The sequence below is a fragment of the Orbicella faveolata genome, unplaced genomic scaffold (genome assembly GCF_042242905.1).
Source record: "Orbicella faveolata isolate gen_17 unplaced genomic scaffold, um_ofav_v1 contig_25, whole genome shotgun sequence".
NCBI classification, from domain to species: Eukaryota; Metazoa; Cnidaria; class Anthozoa; order Scleractinia; family Merulinidae; genus Orbicella; species Orbicella faveolata.
This window is the reverse complement of record NW_028301553.1, coordinates 15,414,831-15,436,113: the sequence shown is the minus strand read 5'-3', so window position 1 is coordinate 15,436,113 and position 21,283 is coordinate 15,414,831. Positions and strand designations below refer to the sequence as shown.

At 39.3% G+C, this 21,283-nt stretch overlaps 4 protein-coding genes across 4 annotated transcripts; 2 read left to right on the top strand and 2 right to left on the bottom strand.

Annotated features, from left to right (window-relative positions):
• Positions 1 to 61: 61 nt before the first annotated feature.
• LOC110042049 (beta carbonic anhydrase 1-like) lies at positions 62 to 4,277 on the bottom strand. Its single transcript, XM_089294836.1, has 4 exons — positions 4,036 to 4,277; positions 2,334 to 2,561; positions 1,346 to 1,591; positions 62 to 865 (listed from the first exon to the last, which is right to left on the bottom strand). The coding sequence occupies exons 1-4, from the start codon at positions 4,126 to 4,128 to the stop codon at positions 647 to 649; spliced, it is 786 nt and encodes a 261-aa protein (XP_089150962.1). The 5' UTR covers positions 4,129 to 4,277; the 3' UTR covers positions 62 to 646.
• A 255-nt stretch (positions 4,278 to 4,532) lies between these two features.
• On the top strand, positions 4,533 to 6,708 carry LOC110042048 (uncharacterized). The gene is made up of 2 exons (XM_020747380.2): positions 4,533 to 4,643; positions 5,649 to 6,708. Exons 1-2 carry the CDS (start codon positions 4,537 to 4,539, stop codon positions 5,911 to 5,913), a joined length of 372 nt encoding a protein of 123 aa, XP_020603039.2. The 5' UTR covers positions 4,533 to 4,536; the 3' UTR covers positions 5,914 to 6,708.
• LOC110042046 (protein O-mannosyl-transferase TMTC4-like) lies at positions 6,647 to 17,527 on the top strand. The gene is made up of 11 exons (XM_020747379.2): positions 6,647 to 6,863; positions 8,587 to 9,186; positions 9,820 to 10,157; positions 10,637 to 10,800; positions 11,955 to 12,173; positions 12,706 to 12,933; positions 13,289 to 13,388; positions 13,985 to 14,199; positions 14,556 to 14,693; positions 15,724 to 15,810; positions 16,443 to 17,527. Exons 1-11 carry the CDS (start codon positions 6,670 to 6,672, stop codon positions 16,656 to 16,658), a joined length of 2,499 nt encoding a protein of 832 aa, XP_020603038.2. The 5' UTR covers positions 6,647 to 6,669; the 3' UTR covers positions 16,659 to 17,527.
• Positions 17,528 to 17,683: 156 nt separating this feature from the next.
• LOC149109128 (uncharacterized) lies at positions 17,684 to 20,466 on the bottom strand. The gene has a single exon (XM_089294761.1). It carries the CDS (start codon positions 18,682 to 18,684, stop codon positions 17,911 to 17,913), a length of 774 nt encoding a protein of 257 aa, XP_089150887.1. The 5' UTR covers positions 18,685 to 20,466; the 3' UTR covers positions 17,684 to 17,910.
• Positions 20,467 to 21,283: the final 817 nt, after the last annotated feature.

Genomic DNA, 21,283 nt, shown 5'->3' with positions numbered 1-21,283 from the left:
AGTCGCGTGGTCTCGCGCGTTTGCGGAAGAAATAAACGTCATAAAATCTTATGCGAACATCTTCAACTGAAAGGTGAACAGTACTTTCATATTTACTTCATTTTCATTGAGCACAGAGCTTGCATGAACATGTCCCTGACACCTTAGATTCCAGTAACCAATGTTAAATAGCATTATTATCATTATTCCGTAAAGTACATTATGTTACTGTATCGATGTTCTGATCAAAGACAGGATAGATATGTATAAATCATAAGCCACTCTGTTATTAAATACCTTTGCAAACCTACTTGATATACTTTCAAAGTAAAATCTTTTTTTTTTCTGAATTTTGTACAGTCCACCAGTCTTCAAAAGCCCTAAAAAAAGTTCACTAAGTAAACTAAGTCGCTATTTTTATCAGCCAAAGGCTATTAGTCATCAGCTCAGCTGCACTACACATAGCCTTCTACAAAGATGTTCTTTGGGATTGTCACGCTACCTTCCTCTTCCACGGAACATTTGCGGGGGAGGAAGATTGCGTGAGTCATTCGTGGAGGAAGATTGCGTGACAATCCTAAAGAACGTCTGTGTAGGAGCCTAGGCTACACACACCAAATCTGATTTAGAATTACCAATGCTTGGTCCAATATGACTATTCTAGCGACTAAGTTGTTGTAGACTTTCCATTGGCCAAACGTCCAAATGCACTTTTTAAGGTTTCTTCATTAATAACAACAAATCGTTTGTGGTTCTTTGAGTACATGAACATTTCACCATTTCCGATGTTAAACCAGAGCCCATGCAGTTGAAGTGAACCTTCGTCAAGCTTGTTACGCACATATCCGTATGATTTGATGTTCTGCATTTGTTGAAGAACATGTACCTGCAAATGTTACAAAAGCAATAATGAATTAATTAAGATTAATCAATATTTAGAGAGCAGGAGAGAGTATGTAATGCAATATGAAAAATTAACCAACACCCAAAATTCCATCTGTGTTCACAGGCAAAAAATCTGTTGAGTTGTTAATTTTATTCAAATTAACTTAATTAACTCAGTAAGTGAGCAAAGCAGTTGAGCAAACTGTTGTGCCTAAAGTGCTATATAATAAGGCCATATTCGTATATTTCTTGGTATTGGGCTGATACTAGCTTGCAATGGAGGCTCGTGCAGGAGAATATCATCAAAAGGAGATTAATATCATTTACATTTGAAAAGACTCCTCGCAGTAGCCTCAGTTGCAAGCTAGTTGCGGTCCAATACCGAGGATATGAATATGATCTAGTTGTAAAACCTTTTATTTTTTAAATAAGTATGGATAACAAATCACGCCATGAGTTCCCTATAAAACAGAACAATTACCTGGGAAAGTTTATCAACAACTGGTAGATCCTGTGCCTCATCAAACATCATGTCTAACTTGTCTTTGTCCTTAGCATCACTGCTGAAGTCTATTTTTGACTGCTCTCTTGCATGAAATGAGAGCTGCTCAAACTTTGTGAAGGACGCTTGTGCATATCGCTTGAGCCATCTTGATACCCAGGAGTCTTGGGAGTCCAGAGTGACATTGGCATCTGTAGCATGATCGTGGTACAGACAAGCCATTGCCTAAAATTTTAAAAAAGACATTTTAAAGACTTGGAAAGTAAGAGGAATCCTTGAGAAACGGAATGTATTATGTTTTCTTTTCAATCCAATCTAAAAGACCTCCAAATAGGCCCTTTGCAGGATCCAGTCACACAGTACGGAATTAATTATGCTGGGACGCAAGTTACACAGTGGGACTTTCAAGACAAAGGAAAGTCGGGCTGGACTGGTATGAGTTCCTTTGTTTTGAAAGTCCCACTGTGTAACTTGCATCCCAGCATAATTAATTCAGTACCATGTGACCGGATCCTGCAAAGGGCCTATTATTCTTCCAAGTACAATGGCTTGCTATTGGCAAAATCCTATGTAGAAGAAAATTCTCAGCCCTTTGCTACTATCCTTGGTGACAGCAGTGACCCACTGAATCAGGATCCCAAGTATGGCATCTCTAATTATTAACAGCTATTACATCCATAATCCAAAGCACCTGCAGACTGAGGTATTTTTAGCATTATGTCCCATGTTCTTTTAATTTATTGTTGTCAAACTATTAACCTTCCCAACAAGCTGTGAAACTAAAGATCTAAGTAAGAGTTTTAAAGTGATTGTGAGTTCAAAAGTCTATTTCAGACCCAGACATGGCAGCTTGAACTTAAATCGTCATTAACACAGTACATAACAGACTTAATATAAGAGACATACACTCCTGGTTATGAGCTCCTGGGAGCATCAAATTATAGTACCACTAAGCTTGAGGGGTTACCTTACAATCTGAATGGCCACAAACTGCTATGTGTTGAACTCCAGTTGAAATGGCTAGCTCCAAAGCTGCTCGTTCTGACAGTACACTGTGATGGGTGTCTCCAAACAGCTGATTGTGTGGCATAACATTTCCAGGGTTTCTTACTATGAACATGTCCCCAGGATCTGCTTGTGTAAAGCTGGTCGGGCATAAGCGGCTATCCATACAAGTGATTAGAAGCATGCGAGGCTGAAGAGAGCAAAGTTGGAAAGTTTATCCATGAATATAATTATATGATTGCATTTTAATATTTCTACACCTGCCAGCTCTCATTCCTTGCATGTAAATAACATTCTTGGGGACAAAAAAAACTTTGATCTCATACCTAGTCATACCAAGGATCACATTTTGTGCCTAGCGGAGATTTGTGAGATGTTACTACCTTAACTAATACACTTTCCAAAAATATGAAACTCAAACCAAATATGCAAGGAAAGAAAAGTCCATGCAAATGGTGGTACAGTTACATAATTCTCTGATTTTTAAGGGAAAAGTAATGTTTATGTTTTGGCAAAACACATCCTGGTACTGGGACCAGGAAATGTTTGAAACATTTTCAATAATATCCAAAAAGTTCTTGGAAATCTTTCCGTGCTATAGGATATGGTCAATTTCTTTCAAAATTTCTGGCACTTCTTAGATAAAAATCTTACACCCAGGTGACTCAGAAAACGTTAGAGGAGTATAATACCTTTAATCGTATCTATAACAAAATTCTTGATCATGATTGGTTCTCTGAATGCCTATTTGTCACGTAATCAGCGTGCAATCACGTGGGTGTCCAATTACAGGTATCCAATTTGAACTTTTTGTAAAAAGATACCTGAAATTGGATACCACATGATTCGCATGCCAATTACGCACACTTTAATGGCTTCCTTTGCACAGTTTCCTACAATTTTCAAAACTTATGAAAAGTGCTACAGATGTGTTTGCTCAAAAGAGGTTTTAAAAAGACATCTTTAATTCCAAAATTTGCTATAGATATGATTAATTAGTAATTGGACCTCGTGTTGTACAACTCAGGATGAGACCATGATTGTAATTTCAAATCGGCCTCACTCTTTGCACTCATCCAATTTTGAAATTACTTGCGCGATTTCTCCCTGAATTGTACTCCACTCAGTCCAATTACTACTACTAATTAATTAATGGTCAGCCTAAAGGGTTGAGTGTTGACTGTAATGGTGTGTTGAAAGAGCAAAAAGACATTTGAACTGGCCAACATATATAAGCTCAGAGTATTAGGCAATGTGTAAGCTTAATACATTAGTTAGTATGTTACATATAAGTTATTTGTAAGCTTTCACTGATATTTTAGCTATGAGGTAATGATGTAGGCGCAATGTTGCTTCGATGCGTGTATACTGCAGTCAATACTGCGAGGGTCAAATAGCAAAGGAAAGGTGTCACAGACATGTTGGATGTACAAATAATAGAAACTAATTTAAATTAGAAGTACTTTGTTAATTTCTAGTACGATCGAACATCAGAGGTGACAAATTATGGCGTCCGCGGTGAAAATTGAGAATTGCAAGCAGTCAAGCAAGCAAGCAAGCAATGCCTTCTTGTTCCAAAGTTAAGGAGAGAAACGATTATGAAATTAAATAATGAGAACCAATCATTAAATGATTAAAAAGAAGAGAGGAAAACAAAATTGTACCTGAGCTTTGTTGGCAAGTTTCTCGAGTGTTGGTAGCAAGGATGGTCGAACATGATTACTGAATTTCACAACACCTTGTAATAGCTTCTCCATCTTCAACAAAAGCACAATGTGATCAACAACGTAAGCTTAAAATTCAAGCTAAATGTTCCCTAAATGACCCCTCCAGTCCATGCATTACTCAGAGTTGAACGGGTACCAGATGCTACAAAAGTGCAAGGCGTTCCAACTGCTTTAAACAGGACCCCGTGGGAGAGGTGGGAAGGCTATTCATTTCGGTGTAATTTGGAAATATTTCCTAACCCAGATGTTCTCTCTTGTTAACTTACATTTTACGAAACTTATAAATTTTTACAAGCGTTTTTTTTTAATGAAATATAGCTTATTTGTGTACAAAATAAATAAAGGAAAAAAGTATTTTCGGGCATCCCTACCCACCCGGACTTACCTGACACCAAATAAGTAATTTGGGTCCAGCTCCACATCGTATAAGCGAATTCAATGAGATTCAATATGGCGGGTATTTCAAGTGGTCAAATTCTTCGGTTGAAAGAAGTGCTTCACTTGGGGACACGTTTAGATGGTAAATCTGTGAGAACATGGGGAAGGTAATGTTTATAATATAGTTTACATCTATTAATGACCATGTATCTTTACATGTAATAAATGTTTGGTCAAGACAATGTTGAAAAAAAAATCATAGATCCTGGGAGATAGCTGAATTGGTAAGCTTATGTGCAGGTACATGCTGCGCCAAAGGGTATGTGGTTTTTGAGCTGTTTTGGCCTTAAATAGCGCATCATTTGTGCACTTTGCTCGCCAGTGGTAGATATATTTCTCAAAACTGATTATTTTTTCATCATTGTAATTCATCTCTTGAGAAATACTACTCAATTAGTGTAACAAACAATTTGAAACCCCTCAAAAAAATCATAGCAATTACTGGGTGGGTCTGGTCAGAAACAGGGTATCAGATTTTGACTCAAGTTTGAAATATGGAGACGGCATATTTCAGTCTGAAATGTTGTAGTGGTTTCTCCCCAAAGATTTTTGTGGGATGCACGGCCTGAACCTCGTCACCAGTACCCTGTTTCAGACCAAAATAAAATTGTAATTTTCCACACTCAATTTCAGACCTGTAAAAGTAGTGCATGGCTCGCATATATGACTGCAGCCAACCAGAAATGGCCTCAACATGCCTAAACACTTGAAAAGGGCTACAAATTTGCCAATGTTGATGGTTAGTCTGTTCCAGGCTCTCGGCAGTTGGGGACGAGCAAAAACAAAAAAAAAAAACAGCAAGGCTAAGCCCTAAGCCAGAGTGGAAAGCACACCCTATTTCAGACCAAACCTGCTAAAATGACACATCCTTTAGCGCCACATATACCTATATAGCCCATATAGGAGAATGCCTTTCTGCTGTCTGGCCCCCTAGGGTCTGCTCTTGGAGCATCCAGCCACACAACCCAACCCGTTTAAGATCTGAATACCTCTCTAAAGTCTGCAGAACATTATACAGCTATAGATATACTCAAATTGTCCTGACAGTATTTTTGGGATTCTTCAGAATATTTTTTAGTTATAGAGAATCATGGTACTGTATCTAATTACAGGGCAAAGGCTCATGACATCACAACAAGTGAACTAAAGGTTTATGAGGATGGCTGCGAATTGGTTATTGACACTTCCCTTGTGGAACCAATGGCATTCAACAGAGGCTCCATGTATCAGTTCATAGGAGAAGTTAACATCAGTGAAAGGATAGTTCTGCGGGCAAGAATTGCTTGTTGCATCGATGGGATGGACATGGACCTTTTCAACCAGGCTTTAGATATCCGTAGAAAATACCTAAAGGAAGATACACCAGCTGCATCTTAAGAGTCAGTAACATGACCCTCGAGGCCAAGGGATTACTAGAAGATGAACTTTATTGCAACAGCATTTCATTTTCCAATCACTCATGGCCTGATCCTCTGCTGTAAGCCAGTATGAACTCGAGAATAACGTAAACTGAGAAACCGGGAGATCTTGGACAGTGATACTGAATATGAGAAAAAAAGGAAAGAAACACAATAATTGAACCCATACTCGGCATTTCCTTCTCATGGTGGACATCAATATGCAATTTGCATGGCTTCTTGAACAATTTTTAGTCCCTGGCTCTAGATAGAAATTATCCTTACTGATTGCACTCATTTCTTTTAATATCAGTTGTGAGAATTTGGTGGTACATTTATCAAAATAACCAGTTGATGCTTTTTTGTCTTCTAATTTAATTACCTCTCTGTTGAAAGTGTATTGACAAAAAGAAATTAAATCGTGATTGCTCTTGAGAAATCATAAGAATGAGGTTAATTTTCTGTACTTGGAAAAAAATGACAGGCAAACAAAACACAACAAATTTATAATAAGTGAGTTAATGTCATCTCCCCAATAGAAAAAAGATCTTGGAGTTGTCTGTACATTGCAACATTTACCGAGGTTTCTCTCCCCGATTGGTGAAAAAGACAAAAAGTGTCACCCTTGACATGTTGCACACTTAATAGTATTATTTACAAATGACCCTCCCCTCCCAGGCACAGTTTGTAAATTGTCTGTGTGTTACCAGGTGAAAAGACTCATTAGAATATCTAAATGTCTAGAATGGCTCGGTTACAGAATTTAAACAGAAAACAGGGAAGAGAAATAGAAAGATCCTCGAATCAAGCGCGTAATTTTAAACCCTACCTTCTTGTAGGGATCACAGCAATTGTGTGCTATTTAAACTCCTTGTTTGGCGCGTTTGTTTACGATGACTACGAAGTTATTGAGACGAATGCGGACATCAGGTGAGCAAAATGAATTTTCCGTCTCTAATTTTAAGCTCCTTGTTCACCGCTGTGCGATAACTTTAAGCGCCAAGTTGAGCACAAGCATTTAACTTACAAAAATAAGGCTAAGATTAACAGGATGAGATTTTGGATCAGTAAGGGACTTTGTTTGCGGTAAGAAAAGATAGAGTAGGTCGAAACATGAGCCCAACGCGAAGATCTTAAATTGGCTTTATTCTTCCGTGACTCGTATAAATTTCAACGATGACACTTATACCATGCAGCCTGGTTCGATTAACTTGTGTAGTTTTGTAGTTACGTATTAAAGCAAACCTTTGATGATAAACTTTGCGAATTTTACCACATATTTTTTTCCAGTTAAGTAAGATTTGACGTTAAATTTATGTTTTATTCCTGTCTCTGAAATTTCAAGAGGGTAATTTATGAACGACAGTTACCTAACGTAATTGGTTTGTGACACCATTAATCTGCGGTCACTTAACAAAACTTGGAAGATATCAGCCTCGCAACAGAACGTGTTAACTTTATATTTGACCTAGTGCACGATTTTAACAAGAAAAATCAACTCTATCGACCTTGAAAGCAAATGTTATTTGTTGCCAGCTTACGAAAATAAAAATAATAAGTGTAATATTATTATGCCTATGAATATAACCACCCCATGCAAAATTAATAAAGTGAAATGTAAATTTTTTTTCGAAAGCCGAAAAGGTAATTAAATGAAGGTTCGTATCCTTTGAATGAAGGACTGGACGTCCGTGAATGATCACGTACTTAATTGTGCATGAGGTGGACGTACATGGTTTTTTTACGATCGATATTGGTCTATTAAAAGTCTTCAATTTTTGTCTGTCATTCACTGTGTCAATTAATAACAATACAGAAGTCACGAAACCTCACAAAAACACTAGAACTGTAAGACAAATGCTGAATTGAACTTTCGCAAATAATCACAATCTTTTTGTAGTGAACTTCCAATATACGAAAACTGTAACGTAACTGTCACTTGTGCATTTGTAAAACCCGATGTGGAAATTTTAATTTTCCTTCCTGAGTCGACGTGTTTATTTTAGAGTCAGTTCTAAGAATTCGATATTTCATCAAGACCGCCAACATTCTGACAGCGTATTGATATTGTTAAGAGAAAATTAGATATTGGCAATGTTTATTTCAGAAAAAAAAAACCAACATTCCACTTGGAATTATCGAAAGAGGTCACATGCTTTAAATATCATACCTTAGAAACTGAGAGGTTTTTAATTTAATGCCATTTGGACTTGGAAGTTAATGCTCGCAGCTGTAGTTAGCATACGTATACTTCACTTTTGCGAAATTAAGCTTTTTTTTGCGATGACACCCTCTCCTCCCGTCTTCCCCGAAGCGATGATGATTTCATAATCTGGCAGATCTATAATCCAAGAAATGACCCCCCCCCCCCTCCCCCCGTACCCCACCCTCCTGGAATCAGTGATGCCGGAATTGCACTGGAACCAAAACGCGCCATTTTTTTCATCATTGAAATGGAGCAAGAGGTGGTCTTATTTATTTACTTATTTCAATCCGGGACACCATGTACGCCGATTTCAAAGACGAGATCCAATGTGGTTTTTCTAGTTCCTCAGCTGGCAATTATGCCACTCTTTTTTTTTTAAGCTAATGATAAATCATGATTAGCAAACCATTTCACTAATTTCAAGTTTCTGTTTTTCTTCCTTTCCAGACCTACATCTCCAATTTCTAAGTTATTTTCAAACGACTTTTGGGGCCTTCCGCTGAGAAGGAATGACTCACACAAATCGTATCGTCCATTAACTGTTCTAACATTTCGCTGGAACTTTTTTATCGGAGGTCTTAATCCAGTAGGCTATCATGTAGTTAATGTATTTCTACACTCCTTGGTGTCCATGCTATTTCTTCACGTATGCACAAGGATTTTTAATGGCCATGTTCGTTCACAAACCAATTCATTATCTCTTTTATGTGGATTATTTTTCGCTACTCATCCAATTCACACAGAGGCTGTAACGAATGTTGTTGGACGCGCCGATATTCTTTGTGGATTATTTTATCTCCTGGCTTTGCTGTCTTACTTAAACTGTTTCCCCGAGGGAACGGCAAAGGACAGCAGCAAAAGGCCGACAAAGTATTCAAAGTTTTGGCTTGTTTCCTCTATCTTCTGCTGCGTGTTATCGCTCTTCAGTAAAGAAAACGGTATTACAGTTCTCGGAGTTTGTGTTGTGTACGACTTCGTCTTTGTCTGCAAGTTCGGCGGAGAATATTTGTTCAGACCATCATTGTATTGGCCTACGGTGCACTCCAGGTAAGAATCTTAACAAATTTGTGGGGCTGAGGCAGGTTTTAAACCCGGCGGTGGGGCACTCCCACATACAAGTTATAAGGGTATGTGTCGCTGTGAAGGGTATGGTTTTTAGGCAGTTTCTTTGGGAAAGAGTATAGAAATCAGACAGTTTTGATTAAGAATAGGGTGTAATTCACCGAAAAAGCGCTCAGTGTATAAACTTATTTAGTCTGTAACAGGGTTTTTTTAACCTGGGATTCTATAATAGAAACTGAAACTCGAAAGTGACTTTGTAAGATATTGGTTTAGTTGGCGTATGTTGGACTACGATAGTGATGAAGGTTTTTCATCGAAAATAGCTAGTCTGGGATAGGGTAGGGCATTTTGGTGCCTAGTCTAGAATAGGGTTGCAAAATCAAGCTGGTCATGGTCTAGCATAGGGTAAGGGTTTCAGTGTCTTAGCGGCACACCCCCACCCAATGATTTACAGAGTATCCTCTGGGGGGTTTAAAGCGCAGTTTGTTTGTAAAACCTTCTCAAACGTGGGATGGACTCTGTCCGAAACTGTTATGAACTTCACCGGAAAATGATCTTTACCCAACTCATTAATTATCCTGGAATAAACTGATAATTTTCTTTCTCGATTCATTTCAGACAGTTGCCAAAGTGGGCTGTACGCTTGGTTGAAAGAATTTCCATCTTGGTCGCTGTAGCTATAATTCTTCTCTACTTCAGGATCGTGATAATTTCTGGAGGTTTTGCGAGTTCTTTTACCGAGTCTGACAATCCAACCTTATTTCACCGAGACATATGGACGCGTTTCAGAACGTATTCTTATTTGTGCGCATTGAACGCGCGCTTGCTTCTCTGTCCGAACATTCTGTGCTATGATTGGTCCATGGACAGCATATCCCGGATTGAGTCGTGGTGGGACATGCACAATCTGGAAACGCTTGCGTTTAGTGTGATCATAGTGTCGTTGTGTTGTTACGGTAAGATGTACCTCGAAAAACAGTTCAAGGCGACACATTTACTTGACAATGCATTTGTTTAGAGTAAATGGTTTTTAAGAGCTTTTGTCTGGAAAATGGAAGAGGTGGAGATTGTACATGTGAAAAATTAAAATTTGTAACCTAAGCGCAGACAAAACTCTTACCTTTTGTAGGGAGCTTTTTCGCTATTATACCACTATTATGTATTTTTATGTAATGAAAACACATTTTAAATTATGCCTTAAAGGTTAAGTCTGCACACGAGCCAAGTGGCCCATCAGGCTTGCACTTATCTCCGGTTTCTGTAGCTTTAAGCGACTAGGAGTATTGCTACACCTTCCAAGATGGGAAGCTAGTCAATCAAAGGGTTACCCTCGATAAGCATATAATTCGCCGGTAACCATTTATACACTCGATCCGGAGGCGAGCTCACTACAATATGCCTAATGCCTTATTGTTTATATTGCGTCATTTTGCAGGTCTGAAATCCTCGAACACATCCTCGTCATCACGTGAAGAGCCTAAAAAGTCTACGCCGAGCTCCTCGAATTCTTTAGCTTTAGATTCTAACGAAAATAATGTGTACGAGCGCAAGGAATTGAAACTGAAAGAACGACAACATTTTGAAGGGAAAACGTTAAAGGTAAGTGATTTAAAAAGTTTCTTGTAAGATCGAACAGCTTTTAAGAGAGTCTTCTGTGAACTTCAAATACAAGATGGTTGCCTGTGATCCGCTGCCCACCTTGGATTTTTTATCACAAGCTAAAAAGAAAATCAGTAAGGTAACATTATAAGACTTATAACGGTCACGGCAGCATTTTTTCTTATTTTAGCGTTTCTTCATGTGTCAGTGTAAAACGACATCCAGTCATTTAACAGTGGTTAAAAGCCTCCTTAACGAATCAGAATGAGGAAGTGTTTGCGTTAGATTTAAAGCGCGGGAAATTCTTGCAAATGAAATCTCTTGTGTATTGACTCTTTAGAAAATAGCCCAAAGAAAATACGGGCGCTGAGTGGTTTAAAATAGTGTTTCTATTTAACAATTGAATTATGAGCTCGAGATTTCTATCGCGTGATAGTTGACAAGGGCGCAGCCCGGGTCAACTATTACGCATAGAAATCGAGAGCAAATAATCTAATTGTTTTAGCATATAGCTAGTAGTCGTTCAAAACTTTAATCTAAATCCTCTTCAAAGACACTTCGAAAACACAAAGAAGCGGCCCCCAGCGCACGCTGCTAGGCAACTCACTATCTACAACAGATTATTTAGCATAAATCTACTAGCGTTCTATCACGAACGCTGTTCTCTGATTGGCTACGCCACTCACTATCTATTCTGTTGTAGATAGTGAGTCGCGTAGCAGTGTACCCTTGTTAACAAAATACTCAAAATGACGGCCACTTCTTTGCGTTTTTGAGCTGTCTGTGGGGAGGATTTAGATAAAGCTTTGAACGACTAGTAGATTTATACTAAAACAATTAGATTATTCGCTCGCGATTTCTATCCGTGATAGTTGACTAGGCTCGTCATGATCAATTATCGCGCGATAGAAATCTCGAGCTCTTAGTCTAATTGTTAAATAGATAGCGAGTAGTGTAGCCAATGAGAGAACGGCATTCGTGACAGAACGCTAGCAGATTTATACCAAAACTCGATAGAAACACGGTACATGTTTCTCTTTCTTAAATGAACAAAAATGTTCTCTCTGATTGGTCTGTGCGAGTCTCTGTCAAGCCTCATCTCTCTGGGCAGCTTTAACCCTTACTCTTAACATTTGCTACTTCTTCTTTTACAGAATGACTTTGATTCTCTACACAGAAGACGAGTTGTGTTGTTTTCATTAGCTATGATGACCATACCATTTCTACCAGCTTCCAACCTCCTTCTCCCGGTGGGATTTGTTGTCGCGGAACGAATTCTTTACATTCCAAGTATGGGTCTCTGCATTCTCGTTCCATTTGGAATTTCAATCTTGTTTCAAGATTCAACGCGTGAGGAATCCTTAACACAGGAGGTGAGCAGATTCTTCTTACCTTATTCATGGCGCCCAGTCCCTTCTTTGAAGCCAATGATCAGAGACTGGGCACAAGCTACGTGGTGTAAGTTTCATCAGGGGTCTCCCTATTGTTTAGTTACATCAGATGAGTGCACTATAAAGACCTGTCTTGAATGTTTGAGTAGTCAGTTAAGATGACAGTAAAATGGGGTCTGTTTACGCTAAACAGCTCTGCTAAGGCCACTGTTTCTGTATGGTTAAAATAAAGGCTTTTGATATAATCTTAATCGACAGTATTCCCAGATTCCTAACATTGTTCATCTCAGAAGCTGGCATAAGTTCTATATTCCCATACAGATGATTATTTGTCTCGTTAGCTTAGCGTTTTCTGTTTGTTTGTATAGTTATGTTGCCGCCATTTTGAAGTAATTACTTCTCCGGGACATTGAGTATTTACAGAGTTGCGCATTGCCGTTGCTTACGATATCAACTTTTTTACGATAATTTCAACTTAACTCACACTCTTTAACCTATTTTTTCCACACTGCAGGACTCTGACGAAAATTTCACGCAAGAAACGTCCTCTATTGACTGGTGTTTTGGTCTAAGTATAGCCGGCATGATATTTGTTTACAGTCTTCTGTTGCTGTTTGCTTTCAAAACCGTACACCGCAATTCAGAGTGGCAAAACAAAGAGACTTTGGCAAGATCGGGGCTTAAAGTGAATCCCACGAACGCCAAGATTCATGTTACTTTAGGAAATGTTTTGGCAAGTAGGGTGAGTCGTGATAGTCACAGAACTCACCAACATCATTAGTGGCCATCATTAGTTCTTAGTGGCCTTCGTGCCTTCGTGCCTTCGTGCCTTCCTGCCTTCGTGTCTCTGCAGTGCGTGGTCCCTAGCTTGATTTCTCTACATACCTCTCAACTCCTTATAATTTCATCTACAGTCCGACTAGATTTTACAATTTCTCCTTTATTTGATCCTCCATTTGCACTCTCAAAATCAGCAAAGTGTCATGAAAACCCGCCGCTGCCAGACCTTATAGTTTAACCTCAGAACTGAGGTGAACCTCTCAGACTACCTTCTCCCTACTACAGTCTTAACCAGGTTTATGTTATTTCTTTCCCAGGGGCTCTTATCTTGTGAGAACCATTATCGTGAGGCCTTGCGCCTGAGGCCACATTACGTCGCAGCCTGGGAGAACCTGGGTTTAGTGCTCCTAAATACAAGTAAGAATGAGTAAAGCTATAAGGGGATTCATACTGGCGTCATTGTTTACATTTTTGCACATCGACTTACAGAAGAAAACATGTTCGATTCGAATTGACTCCAGGCAGCTAAAGAGCTAGTGAAACTTAATACATGGTGAAATGTTTAGTTCTTTGGGGGTAATATTCAAGGAGATATTGTCTTTCAAAAGCTGCAAAATTTCTGGAAGGCTAAATCGCTAATGAGCTCATACATGTATTCTTTCTAAAATTTTGAGTTTTTAAGCCCGTGTTGCACAAAAAGCATTCAATACATCAGGCTTATACTAATTGGTAGGGTTAATCGTGCTATGACCTTTCAATATTCAGAACTGATTTATTTGTAGCTCCATCAGAAACCGAATTGTAAACAAGGATTCCCCTATTAAAGCCCTTAAAGAATGGCACAGCCCGAAAACAAGTCCCATGTTAATTTGGTAGGGCAGAAATACCCGAAACTTTCTGAAAATTATTGTCTAATCAGTACAAAGTGCGATCTTAAGAAAACACTATGAAGAAAGTCAGAACCGAATGCAGATTTTGCCTTCCTTAACCTTACAGTACTTCTCTCTTCATAGAGAGAGCCCAGGAAGCCGAGAAATACTATTTGAAAGCCCTTTCAATTAAACCTAACAGTGCTGACGGCAACATAAACCTTGCACACTTGTTGCGAGTGACGGGAAGATTCCACGAAGCTGATGTTCAATATGAGAAAGCTTTATCTCTCAGGCCTAACCATCCACAGCTCAATTATTTTCATGGCGTCGTACTGGAAAAGCTTGGAAAACGAAAGGTAAAAGTCAAGAGAATACTTTTACGGGTCGCGGTTTTGTTTTTCTTATTTTTTCGCGCCTTTTCGCGATCGGCAGATATGCAAAATGGGGGGGAAAGGATTGCTTTTGTTATTGTGCGCGGCAGAGCTTATGAACGAATAGATATGGCGTAAATTTTCCAAAACGTACGTTTTTATTGGCGTTGCCAAATCGCGCGCATTTTGCTAGACGTTTTTACCTCAAAACTGGATTTCACATAATTCTTCCTTGGCCGCTGTTGATTGCTATATTGGTTGCTCTGGTTATTAGGGTTTGCCATTTCACTTGCAATAAACCTCAATTTCTTCAAAGACAAACTTTGTTTTCCTGACTGTAGAAAGCAGAGGAAAGGTACATAAAAGCAACAAAGCTGACACCATCGGATCCAGTGCCGTTCTTTACACTTGGAAAGATGCTTGTTGTGCCTGTCTTAAATAGAAAAGTAAAAAATGGAAGCGAAAAAGCAATAAAGAAGGTAAACGCTCAGTAAGTCATAATTAGACGTTGCTCCCAATGTGCAGCTGGGTTTATGGCACAGTTGGTAGAGTTCCCCGTGGGTACTTCCTTATATGGGCTATATAGTTAAATGCGACCCCAAAGAGTCAACCTTTGACCCCAAAGGGTCAACCTTTCCCAGGGCTTTTTTTAGCCGTTTTGGTCAGAACATAGTTAATAGAGGGGAATGGTTATGAAGCCCGGCAAGCGTCAAAGGAGTAAACAAAGATGGCAAGGTTTATGTTGGAAGGTCCACGACCGTGCCCAATCTTTTGTTTCGCGCTCATTCACTATGCATGAGTTACGTAATCAAAACATTTCTATTGGTTAGTTCCTCGGTCAGTAGTAAACAGCTATTGTGTTTTGTTCACGGTCAAGGCCAAAAACAAATACATACAACAAAGAACTTTGTCGAGTGTCATAACCATTCCCCTCTATTAACTATGGTCAGAAACAGGGTATCGATTTTGGTCATTTTGGTCTCAAATTGGGTATGGTTTTTGCACTTTAGTCTTGAATTGGGTATGTTTTTAAGGAGAAGCCACTTTTTGATCATTATCGATAAGACCATCAACAAAAGCCCTTCACAAAGACTTAAACTGATCGGTCTGAACTAGGTAACTAATTATAAGGCAGGTCTGAAACAGTGTATTGCTTTAAGGGTCAGGTCTTAAATAGGGTATCGTATGTTTGGTCAGGTCATAAATAGGGTAAGCAAAATCCCAGATTTTTGTCTTAAATAGGGTGAGTGAGGGTTTTGGGAGGCGAGCCGCACACCCCCACCCAATTTTTTAAGGAATACAACCCAGCGGGTGTAAAGGACTGCATCGTACTGGTGGTGCGAACGTTAGAGGTTCTAATCAGCAACAACAGCTTAGATCATTACTTTGCTTCTAAAAAAGTATCGCAATAATCCTGCATTAATCTTTATGTTGAGGTTAACATTCTAATCATTAAAAGACATCAAATCTCTATTGAAGAAATGTTTCATTATAATTTTATTTCTTCAGGGAGAAGAGTACTTACAAAAAGGAGTGAAATTAAATCCTTCGGACTTAAATGCCCGTCTCCTACTTGTTCAAATTCACCTTCTTAAGGTAAAGGTACTCTTTCAGTGTCTTTGTTGTTGTTGATGATGATGTTGTTGTTATTGTTATTGTTGAAATAGAACAGTTTTCATTTCATTGTCGAAAAGTAATTGGTTTTGCATTACTGCGCTATACGATGGGCCCTTTACACGATCCGGTCACATGGTACGGAATAAATTATGCTGGGACGCAAGTTACACATTGGGACTTCCAAAACAAAGGAACTCGTACCAGTCCAGCCCGACTTTCCTTTGTTTTAGAAGTCTCACGGTGTAGCTTGCGTCCCAGCATAATTTATTTCGTACCATGTGACCGGATCGTGAAAAGGGCCTATTCGCTTAGAAAACTCGCGCCACTTTTTCAACCAATCAGAAGTAAAACCAAAACCAATCATGACTCGTTCACACACGTTTTCCCACGCTTCACGTCAGGTACGTGTTAGTTTCGATTGGTTCGCTGTATTGTCTGTGTCCTTTGTGATTGGCTAAAGTGATTACTTTGGTTTTGGTTTTATGTCACTCAATTGAAAACCGCTCTGGGATGTCGTTGTTGTTGTAAGTTTGTCGTAGTTGTCGCTGTTGTTGGCAATGTGTCCTCGTATTGTACAACATGTGTACTATATGAGTTTCCTTTTCCATCAGGGGGAGCTTGATTCTGCCGAGTCCGAGGTTCGTTATATCCTCGCTCATGATGTTTACAGCACGGACGCTGAGTTTGTCCTTGGCCGGATTCTGGAGCTTAAGGGTTCACTCAAAGAAGCCAGATATTATTTTAATCAGGTGCTCAAGAAAGACCACAGGCACAATGGTGCCAGGGACGCTTTACAACGATTGAATACAAAAAGCAAAAAAATTTAACTTGAACACCGGAAGTCGAGCTTATAGCAACACACTTTTTTTTTGGCAAAGTTCATTTAAAAGACCATGCTATTTTAGGGGCGGATTCGATTCAGCATAGTACTATGAAAGTATATGTAAATTTGGTTAGGAATTATGACGATGTTCTTTTTTACTTGCGTCTATAATTTCTGTATCGTCAGAGGATATCCTTGCTAAAGATAACTTCCATTTCCACATCTGTTCAATCATATGCAAGTTTCCTTTTAACCAAACCGTACGTTATATTGTTGTATTTTGCTTATAAACCTTTACGTGGTGTAGTAATATATAGATTTAGGCCAGCCTAAAAGCGTAGCTCCTGGGCCGGGTTGTTCAGAGCCAAATTAAGCTAACCCAGAAAAAGATAGAATTTTAATTTGAGTTTTCTAACTTTGCGGTGAGGTTTTATTGTTGTATTTTGCTTATAAAACTTTACGTGGTGTAGTATTACGCTTACGAGGTACAAAAGTTGTTTGTTTCCCCGGCGATTCTTAGCATCCAATCAGAGGTGGTTCAAAAAAAGCTCCATGCAGTATTTTTATGGCCTTTAGTGTCCTGCGGGGCATTTTGGGGAATGAGATGAGACAGTATTCAGTTCATCCTGTCGCCATGGCTACGTCACGCTTCTATATCATGAAATACTGCGGCTCAGCCAATTCTAGTGGACGGATTTTTCGACCGAAAAACGATTGAAGATATTTGTTCCAGTAACATAGTATTGAAAAAGGAAAGACTTCAAGTAGAAGAAAATACTTTAAGATTATCTTATATGAGTCTATTGTGGAAAACGTGATCTTATAATATAGTATGTTTTAAACTGTACTATTTGAAAAATACAAGTATGTAAATAATTAACAATTATTCCATGACCGCGCGTTGGATATGAGATGGTAAATAGCCAACGAGGCCCGTAGGGCCTCGTTGGCTATAACCAATCTCATATCCAACAAGCGCGAATGGAATAATTGTTTTATTAAATTCTCAACCTTCGGTTTTACTAAATTTTTATTTAAGTTTAAGAAACGACCGGAAAGTGAGGTGACTTCCGGGCGCCAAAACTACATGATCTCATGATCACATGATGAGTGCACCGCCGTGCGAACAGTTGAATGAAAAATCAAAAGCGAAGCAAATTACCGTTGAACTGAATTTACAGTAATCCAAACTTCACGGTCTGTTTTGCACTGGTAAAAACCTTACTGCGGTGTCCTCAAGTGTTCAAAGTTCAAACTCATCGGGAAGAGTAATAATTGTGGACATTTACACTACAGTTGTAAAAATACTGGGGAAAGCTTCTCTGATCGCCATGCCGTGAAACGGAGGTTGAACTGGTGGAAAAATTATTTTCGACAAGAACTGCTCTCCCGGACTCTTGATGGGGAAATTCGTCTGGCATTGGTCTGCTCTGCTGCTGTATTTCGTTTTCCTTCCCCTGCACTGAAGTGGCACTACCAGAAGACGCATTTCCAATGAAATCACTGAGAGCGAGTGACATCTTCTGTTGTTGTTCCATCGAAGGCCGCTCGTTGTAGGACTCAACTGCCTGGTCAGACTTGTGTCCCATTATGGACTTGATGTGCCTCGTCTCGCAATTATGGTCGGAAAGCACTGTGACAGATGTAGCTCTCAGGCAGTGGTTTGTGAGATGTGGTTCTATACCTGCTCGCTTTGACATCTCTTTCATCATGTTGTCGAGCGTAGTTGTACCCAGAGGTGCGCTGCAAAACCAGATTTTGTCGGCTGCGGGATTGAACTTCTTGCTTTGACCATCTCTTGGTCTCTGAAACAGAGCATCTGACGTTGGATTGAGATGACCCAAGTAGTTCTTGAGCGTTTCCACTGGACATCTTTCAGATGCCGGGACGGAAAATATCTTCGCATCCGATTCATCCTCAGCATCTGCGAGGCCTCCCTGGTGATTTTTTTTAGCCGGCAAGGAACCAGGCTGACTTCTGTTCAGTTCGTAGTATTCAACCCCTTGTGGAGTTTTTCGTAGAGAAAGCATTGCGGGTGTCAACTGAACCAAGCCGTCCTCTGTAACTGGGCAGGATTCAAACTGTCGGCTGGGCCGAGTTCGCCGCTCTCAAATAGTTTCTTCACCTGCTCTTTCGAGATTGCGTTTTTGTGAACGACGCCAGCTATTTTCCCGTTTTCCTTAGGTCTTTCACGAAAGCGTCCAAAACTTTATTTGCCTCAGTGAAAGCGGGGTCAGAGATTATGGAAAACGGTTTGTTGTGTGGCGGCGAGCGAAGAAAACGATCAATGGCGGCTCTTATGGATTTCGTGGATGAACTCTTATAATATGTGCCATCTTTCTTCCTCGCTGACGTGTAAAAGCACTTCAAACAAACGTTCAGCTCTTCTTTTGACATTTCTTGTATTGATTTTGAAAATGTGGTGCCACCAGGACTAGCAAGCCATTCTGTAACAAGGTAAATATTGTTGCTGTTGTTACGTAACCTTCATGAATGCGTAAAATCTCGACGGTCGTATTTGAAATTTTGCAACTTTTAATTGAAAATTAACGGGTACGTACCGTTAAATAATCTCATCCCGAACTTTGTGGCTTTTTTTGTTGTTTCTGGGACAGCCTTGTCCATGATTTCTTGTATTTCTTCCGTGGATAGCTCACCAAATCTGCTTTTTTCATCCATTTTTTTTTTCTGTCGACGAAACTTGGCTTCCCGGGAAAAATTTTATGCTGAACGACATTTGCCGCATTCATTTCCATTTTAGGTCAAACGCAGGTATAATGGCTGGTAACCGAGATCTAGGGAACCAATCAGAAAGCTATAATTGCATTATCCGAGGTTGAGAATTTAATAATTATTGTTATTATATGACTGGCTCCGTGAGCGGGCAAGATGAATCAAATCCTGCGCTGTGATTGGCTACCCGAGCGGGCAAGATGGAGCTATCTTGCCCGCTCGGGACTACCCGCCGTGTCCCGCAAGAAAAATTTCCCCGAAAGGCTTGTTCGGTCAAGATGGCTGGATATTGGCCTCGTTCTTTTTTTGCGAGTTTATGGACCGAGACGGAGTCTCGGTCCATAAACACGCAAAAAAGGAACTTGGCCAATATCCAGCCATCTTGACCTCACACTTGGTCAATAACCCGTACTTATCATACATAGGTATGAAATACCGTTGAAGATTACATGTTCAGTGAAATTTAAAGAGTTTTACCAGAGACAAAATAAAGATTTCATAAAGTTATCAGAGCTAATTTATTTCAATAAATTTTGTTTAAGAAATGTCATGTAAGGGAAAACAGAACACAACTTCATTTAACTCATGTTTTATCAAATCTTTTGGTTAGTCTGAAGTTTATTCATATTAAAGTGCAATGGATGCCTATTATTTACAGCAAGATATTTTCATTCTCGGGATTGTATTACTAAAGCCGTTATCGTTGGGTCTAAATGGATCCGTGACCATTAACCAGTTGATGCAAAATCTTCCTGGTTAAAATGAAGTTTATATACATACGAATGAAGAAATAATAATACTCGGGAAAAAGGAAAGGAAAAAAGTAAGGAAAAAGGATGGCGACTGGTACATTTACCCATAATTCTTAGCGCACGAAAACTTGAACAACGCTTCATAAAGCGTAAAGAAAAGTTCTTAATCATTCAAACCTAGAATACACAATCTCGTTAGCACAGGAGCAAATACTGCAAAAAATGTGGCTTTCCTTGTACTTTACGGGCTATGTAAGGCCCGCATGGTGTGGGTTGTGGTGAAATATACAGCCGCCGTCGTTTTTCCTACGGAGGATTGGAAAGAGTTACGACTACACCAAGCCTCATCCTGAAAGAGAGGCCAAGTTTTTTCTCTTTCTCGTATTAAATGAGACAGTGATTAACCTTTCAGTTTAAAATAATTTATCTTTAAAATAGCGAATGCAAAGTCATTTAATGTTTATATTCAAATTCCTTAATTTAATACTATATGGAGATTACTATAAGAATAATTTCACTATTCAGGGCTCAATATTGACAGGTTGCTGCATGTTCAGGTCTGGAGTCAGTTATTTGACTTGAACGTGATGCACGGAGTCCAGTTGTGTAAGTTAAAATGTCCTGTCCGTGCCATCGAGCTAATCCGTCACGAAAACGCAGCTTTCCGAAAACGCACTCCAAACCAGAGGATTTTGAAAACGCCGGCTTTTCGTTTTCGTGTGGACGAAAAACATTTTGAAAACGGAGCTTTTCGAAAACGATGGCGTCACGATAAACATGTGAATGCCTTGACGGAGTTTTCCTCAAACACAAATCCAAAATGACCAGAGGGGGGGGGGGGGGGTCACCAGTCAATGCTGCGTTTCTAAATTCCTCCAGCATAGTGTGGACGGAAAACATTTGATGTGTTTTCAAAGTGAAACCTCTGTTTTCAAATTCTTCCGACGTAGTTTGGATGGAGCCTTAGCTCCTACTTTCGCAACATCCATCGCAATTTGAATTTCCAAGTAAAACCAAATTGTTCTTTCATTGAAAATGTTAATAATTTTACTATAAACTCAACATTTCAGTCTTAAGCCATGGAAAACATGCGCTACCTGTTACCGAAATATTACGTAAACGTGTTTATTAAATAGACCAATTT